This window comes from Rhea pennata, chromosome 13, assembly GCF_028389875.1.
Source record: "Rhea pennata isolate bPtePen1 chromosome 13, bPtePen1.pri, whole genome shotgun sequence".
In the NCBI taxonomy this organism is placed as follows: Eukaryota; Metazoa; Chordata; class Aves; order Rheiformes; family Rheidae; genus Rhea; species Rhea pennata.
This window is the reverse complement of record NC_084675.1, coordinates 3,990,406-3,997,544: the sequence shown is the minus strand read 5'-3', so window position 1 is coordinate 3,997,544 and position 7,139 is coordinate 3,990,406. Positions and strand designations below refer to the sequence as shown.

The window sequence follows — 7,139 nt, the reverse complement described above, 5'->3', positions numbered from 1 at the left end:
AGTGCCAGGGAAGCTGTGCTAAACATACTGAAAGTGCTATTAGAAATGGTATTTCTACCCTAAAGGAAGGCTCTGTAGATACAGGAACTGCAGAACTCAAGACAGCAGGATGTAAGAAGAGCTCAGAAGAGGCAGTGAGCAGAGGCCCAAAGCGGCAAATCAACACTGCATGAGCGTATGGTCTCTACCACCCAAAGTAAGAAGGCCTGTTCATCAGAGTAATGCTCCTTTTAAGCCTCCTGCACCCCTTTTTTCATGCGAGGTTGTGGGGGGGTCGGGGTGGATTTCAAGGGCAAAATCATCTGCCTTTACATTCATACACTATCTCATAAGAGTCAACCCTTCCTTTGCAGGCTTCTGGTTCATTGTGAGGGGTGTCCTTTCTCCCTATCACGCCTTATTTTGTCCTTTATTTTTCAGTCCTTTATTTTGTTCATCTGTATGTTTGATGCCTTTTAGCTTGCTGCCCTCAACACTTCATTCTTTTCTATTTTTTTTTTATAGTCAGACTGTCACATATCAATCGATGTTTTGGACTGAAGCTGAATATATCGTGGCTTGTCTAGGGCATTGGAAAAGCATTTTAAAGAAAGTCTCAAGTATTTTCCCTTGTTCCGTATTTCCAGCCCAATGAAATGGTAAAACCAGACATGAAAACTGCAGGATTTTAACTTGCAAGAATTTCTAAATAACTGCTAGAGGTAGTGGAATGGTTATGGAAAGCAAGGCAGGTTATCTGGTGAGAAGGAATCTTTGATCGCGCTGCAGCACATAAAGAAAAAACCCCAAACAGCTGTTAATCAGACCGATGGGAAACACATCCAAAATGGTGGTGCAACTGGACGGCTTCCACCGAGCGTGTAAACGCCTCGCGTTACAGGTGTCGCTCGGCACAGTGCAACGGGCCGGACCGCCTCCGGAGGGCTCCTGAGGGAGCGGCCCCGCGGCGGCCCCGCCGCCTGCCTCCCAGCGCCGCCGATCCCCCGGGCCCGGCCCGCAGCGGCCGCGCAGGGGGACGGGACCTCTCCGGCCCCGGGGCAGGTCGGCCCAGGCAAGGCGGGCAGGAGCCCCGGCCGCGGGGGGCCCGGCGCCGAGCCGCCGCCGCCGCCGCCGCCGCCGCCTCCCCTCACGCCTCCCCTCAGGCGAGCGCGCGCGCGGCTCGGCGGGACCCCGCGGCGCGAGAGGCCGCGGTGAGGCGGGGGCCGCCGCGAGCATGCGCGAGCCGCGCGCGTCACGGGCGCGGGCGAGGCCGGCGGGAGCGCGCAGCCCCGGCGCGCGCTTCCCCCCCCCTCCCCGCAACCTCGCTGCCTCCATTAGGCTCCGCCGAGCGCCGCGAGCGCGCCCCGCTGCCGCCGCCGCCGCCCGTGAGGGACCCGCCGCCCGCGCCAGAGGGGAGCAGCCCGCCAGCAGGGGAGGACGCGGAACCCGAGAGCACGGCAGAGGGGAGGGAGGGAGGAAGGGAGGGCCCGGCCCACCCCCCGCCGCGAGCCCTCCTCCGCCGCCGCCTCCTCCGCCTCCGCCTCTCCGCCGGGAAGCGCTCGCGCGGTGCCCGCAGCCCCGCTCCGCCCGGTGCCCAGTCGGATGCGCTGATCACTAGGGAGCGGGCAGCAGGGGAGGAAGGAGCCGAGACCGCCGAGGACGCGCCGCGCCGCCCAGAGATTTATTAATCCTTTCTCTCTCTCTCTCCTTTTTTTTTTTTTTTTTTTTTTTTGTATTTTTTTCCCTTGCTGGGGCTCTTTTTGCCGGTGGATTTGGGCTGCCCCCTGCCTCCTCTCCTGCCCGCGGAGGAGCCAGCCGAGGCGGCGGCGGCGGCGGGGGCTCCCCCCTTTTTCCCCCCCTTTTTTTTTAAAAAAAGAAATTTATTTTCGGGGCCGCCATGGGATGTACCCTGAGCGCCGAGGAGCGCGCCGCCCTGGAGCGGAGCAAGGCCATCGAGAAGAACCTCAAGGAGGACGGGATCAGCGCCGCCAAAGACGTGAAGCTGCTGCTGCTAGGTGAGAGCCCGGCGCCGCCCGGCCGCCGCTGCCCCCCGCCCGCCCGCCCGCCCGCGCTCCCGCCGCGCTCACCGCCCTCTCCTTTCTCCGCAGGGGCCGGGGAGTCGGGCAAGAGCACCATCGTGAAGCAGATGAAGTGAGTGCCGCCGCGCGAGGGGGGGGATGAGCGGGGGGGGGGGGGGGTGTCACGATCGTAACGGCCGTAACGGCGATGATCGCGACGGCGGGAGCGGCGCGCGGGCGGGGCGCGGCGGGGCGCGGCGGGGCGGGGCGCGGCCCGCCGAGGTGAGCGCGGCCCGCGGCCGCCATGTTACCTGCGGGGCCGGCGGGCGGCGCCCCGCGCCCGGCTCCCGCCCCGCTGCTGTTCGGGGCCGCCGTGGTGCTGAAGCGGCGGCGAGCGCCTGGCAGCGCCCGCCCCGTGCCGCGACTCGCCCTCAGCGCCGGGGCTCCCCGTGGGCCCGGCGCTGTGGCGCTCGCTAAAGAGGAGAAAAAAGGAGAAGACAAACAAACGCCGGCGGTAGTGCGGCTCTGACGCCGCTCAGAGCCCCTTCCCCGAGCTAGCTCACGCCTTTCCCCTCGCTCGAGGAGGGGCGAGTTTGGCTGCCGAGCGGCCGTTGCACTGAAACCGGGGCTCAAGATCGCCGAGGAGGCGGCCGGTGCCGGCAGCGCTGCCGCCGCCGCGCGGGCCAGCCGCCTCCCCGCGCCGCCGCCGGCACGGCGGGCCTCGCTGCGCGGAGGCCGGCGGCGCCGGGAGCCCCTGCCCGGCCTTCCTCGGGGCGCGGTAACTGCCCGCTGCCCTAGGGAGGCAGGTGCGGGGAGAGCTGACGAGCGGGTGGAGACGCTACCGAGGCAGGGCGCTGGGCTTTCCTTTCCGTCTTTCTCCTTTTCTCCTCCCTTTAATTAAAATGCGGTGAAAGCCCCAGCCTCCCGCCGAAGCGGGCATGACGAGCTGCTCCGAGGCGGCGCCATCACTGGACAGCCCCGCGCACCGAGTCGGTGCCTCGCCTTTAACGGGGCAAAGACGCGGAGCGGCCGCCGTTTTGTCGTGCCGGCGACTGCGGAGGGGCCCCCGGCGGGGAGGCGCCCGCGGCCCGGCCTCGCCCGGCGAGCGAGGGGCGCCGGCGGCGGGTGCGGAGGCTGCGGGGGGGGGGGGGGGGGGCGCGCGGCCATCCGCAGTCCGCCGCCGGGCGGGGGCGGGCGCGGCGCGGCTGCGGCGTTCAGGCGGTTCGCGCGGTGGACAGCGCCCGGCGGGGACTCGAGCCGCCGCCGCCGCCTCGGCGCCCAGCGCGCTCGGAAAGGGCCGAAGCGGCTCGGTGCCGCCGCGGCCGAGGGGCGCGGGGCAGCCGCGGGCCGTCGGGCCCCGGGGAGGTGCCGCCCAGGGGGACTCGGGCACCCTCGGCCCGTTGCTGTACCAATCCCTTGCGTCTGGCCTCGGAGGCTCCCAGGGGAGTGAAGCGCCCGGGGGCAGGGGACCCTTCCTGCGAGGGGCGCCCCACGAGCGGCCGGCACTGCCCCACGGGCTCTGGCCACCCCCATCCATGTGCTGGGGGTGGGGGGCTTTCCACCCAGAGAGGGCCTCTGGGGTGGGGCGCGCGCTGATGCGGGGCTGGGTTGTGCTCCAGCAGGTGTGGAAGGTGGATTGGGGGAGATGCTGCTGCAGAGGAGCACCCATAAATTATTGAATCTCTTGGAGCTGCTTCTGCAGAAACACGCTGGAATGGCGGCTGTCGGGTTTGGTCAAAGGGAGAGGCTGGGGGGAGCACAACGGCGGTGCGCCGGTGCGCGCCCTGGGTCCGTGGATGAGAAGGGCAGCTTGTGGCCACAGTGGCACACACGATTAGCATACAGTGCTGTAGCACTTGTTTTTAAAGAAAATTGCCTCGAGATAATAACCAGCCCACTGGGCTAAATCACTATATCAAGGCCTGAATAATACCCCACTGTTGTACGTACCATTTTTTTTTCCACGAGACAGTCTGAAAGTAATGCACGACAGGCTTGCCGTTTTGTGCCTGACTTGAAAACGCAGAGGAGGCTGCTGTGGTGGAAAGGCTGATAGTGTCGGAAACTGGGAGACGTCTGTCAGCGTGGAAACTCCAGTGAACTGTGCGGAGGCCGGGGTGGGGACAGCAGTGTTGCTAGGAGCGCGGCAGCAGGCATCTAGAGAGAGCCGCCCCGGCGCGGGCACAGGAGAGGAGAGTGATGTGCAGGGAACGACTCAGGGAAATTAACATTTCTGAAAATTAATTTAAATATAATGCAGGCATTAGCATTTCACCTGGTCAGGCTCCATTAGACAGGCTTGCTGGGAACCTAATGAATTCTTAATAAAGATTAAATCGCATGTTCATTAGATTTTGATGAAAGAGACTGCTATCTTATTTTTTTAATACTGTGGTATTAGTGTGCTTCTAGATAATAAATCTCATCTTCGTGAATGACTGTAGTGATTTCACACATGGATATTGCCTTGAAAAGCAGCACAGGAATCTGTAGACAGATAACAAAATACTAAGACAAAGGAATAGAGAACAGATATTGTTAATGGAGGACTAAGAGGTTACACAGTAACCAGGTAAATCTTGAAATAATAGGTAGAAGACAAGACAGGTAAAAATTACAATAATTTGAGAGTGTGGCCAGGATGGAGATTAGGATTTATAAAATGAATTAAGGATCCTTTACTGAAATATTTGGAGATATCTTTTAGCTGGTGAGTGGGGAGTTATCCAGCAAGAAAGGTGAATGACAGACATGTGGAACTGGAGGTTAGCACACATGCCTCAAACTGTGGCAACACAGGCCTAGGAATAATTCTCCTCTTAGCATTCAAGGGCTATCATGCCCTATGGGACCTATGGGTCCCTCAGTGCTTGCACTTTGATCTACACCCGTCTTGGCTGGTTATGTTTGCTTGTTATTCTTTCAAAAGAGAGAATGCAAAGTCCTGCATGTTCCTTTCACTCATGCCTCAAAATGCAGGGTTAGGGCCATGCTAGTTTGGGAACAAAGTCGCTGTTGTGCCATGCAAGCTCGTGTGACTGCAGAGCTTTCAGAATCAGGCTGAGACATGATCCCATGTTCACTCGGTTTAAACTACAAAGCAGCCTTAACCAAGTGAAACTGGTGCCTCCTATGAAGATCCAAGCTACAGGGAGGAGAGTTACTACATTAGAGAAATTTGTCTTCCATTCCCATCACCCCACCTCTGTAAATTCCCTTTAATGTAGGTCTGAAATGACTGTTATCATTTTTTATATCTTATGTCTTGAAATAAATGTGGAGGATGTGAGAAAGTTGCAATATGCAATCCCATTTTTCTGGATTGTAGCATAGAGTCAAGACTGTTGTGATTATTCTAGGGTATTTTTATGGGAATTTATAACTCTAACTCTAGTGAATATGTTTGTTCATCAGTAAGCCCCAGCCTAGGAAGACACCAAGCATATCTCAGTCCATTACTACTCAGCAGAATACTTAAATATGTGCAATGGTCCAGTCATTAGCAGGGATGGACTACTCAGATGGGGACACCACTGCTGCCGTGAGCATGAAGCTTCTAGGGAGTGCAGCGTTTAAGCATTAATGCACAGCAGCTGAGCTGGCTGGCACAGCTTCAAAAACGAGGTTCCACCACCTACTCATCAGCAGCCTTTTGGGATGGTGAGCCAGAGCAATATTCTGCCTTCCCAAACGAGGCATTAGTGATGGCTGTGGCTTCAGAAGGAGACAGGGCTTCACCTGCCCAGAGAAAGGGCCTTTATGCTTTATTTATATATTTTTAAAATTTTTTTGGCAGGGGGTTGCCCTTGCAGAAGCAGTGGCTTCTGGCCCCTGCTGAGTGAGGAGCTCTGCGGAAGCTGAGAACTGGGTCCTGCTCCCTCAAGACGCCAGAGCTCCTAGCCTTGCTTGTCCTCTAAAATAGCCATCTCTCAGTTTGCCAGCAATGATGGCAATACCTCACTTGATAGGCTTCTTTGTTGCACCATTTCTTTGCAAAATGTTTTTAAGTTATCACAAGGGCAGTAATATGTAATAAGGAAAAAGATACACCAGTGTATGATTCTTATCTTTAAACTTCTACTATCCTCTTCCCAACAGCCATCAGTCCCAATAGCTGTCTGATATATTGCTTTGACCTTTTTCAGAAAGCCCCTCAAAACAGCCCCAGGCTCTACTTGCTCTCTATGTAACTGAATTACTTACAATCTAATGAAGTTCTCTAGAGTGAGAAGCAGTCCCCACCCTCTGGTTTTACAGCCTATCACAGCAATTTTATGGTAAATGCCATTGGAACGTAATGATGTGTTGTGAAAACCTACTTGACGCCTTGTTCTTTACTGCCTGTGTCTGTGTCTCAAAGCTTTAGTGGTTTCACACTTGCAACCCTTTTCCCTGGGAATATCCCACCCCAATGGGAGCTTATAAGGTGGAGGTGCTTCACCCCTGTGGTGTGGTCCCCAGCAGAGGGCTGCAAACTGGGCTGTGCTCCACCATCGCACTCATCAGGGCTGCTCATGTGCTCAGAGACACTGGGAGCGGGACACCATTCAGCTACTTCGGAGGCAGGGGCAGGGCCCCGCTGCCTTTCCCCCACTGCTGGGAACTGGCTGAACACTGCGTGAGCTGGCAGCCCTAAGGCATGACCTTCCTTTGAGCAGCAGCTCAGGTAGAGCCTCCTTCATCCTTCCCTGTTTCCTGCTTGGATTTGAGGATTCTGTGACTTAAGGCCCAAAGTAGGGCAGTGACGGCAGTGACAGCTGAACTGGGTTTGAATTCTTGCAGCCTTTCAGATGAAGTTTTGCTCTTCTCCGAGGCCTGTTCCCTGGCTATGGATTTGGCACAGTGTGTGTGGCATTCTGTCATACCCCGTGAGGGAGGCTTACAGGCAGCTGTGATTGGGCTCTTCTGGCACTGAAACCTTTATCTAGTAGCAAACTGTTTACTGCAGCAGTTCTGGGGTATAGGGAAGACAGCTAATGGTTTATCACCAGCCTTGAGGAACTCAGAGTCTCCTGCCAGGGCTTGAGAAATCATCACAGCAGAGCCTGCTGCAGGAGTGGGCTCTCCCTTGCTGCAGCTGTTTTTTAACACCTACTTCTCAGACTGCTTTCTTGCAGCCCCAGGTGCTGTGGGCACTGCTTC

General features: G+C 57.6%; 1 protein-coding gene across 2 annotated transcripts in view; it reads left to right on the top strand.

Moving 5' to 3' along the window:
* Positions 1–1,491: 1,491 nt before the first annotated feature.
* The window catches only part of GNAO1 (G protein subunit alpha o1), a 157,749-nt gene continuing 152,101 nt past the window's right edge, over positions 1,492–7,139 (top strand). For both annotated transcript variants that reach the window (XM_062586821.1, XM_062586820.1), the window contains exons 1-2: positions 1,492–1,994; positions 2,088–2,130. In XM_062586821.1, coding sequence (XP_062442805.1) covers positions 1,877–1,994; positions 2,088–2,130 — 161 coding nt within the window. In that variant the 5' untranslated portion in view covers positions 1,492–1,876. The remainder of the gene's footprint in view (positions 1,995–2,087; positions 2,131–7,139) is intronic.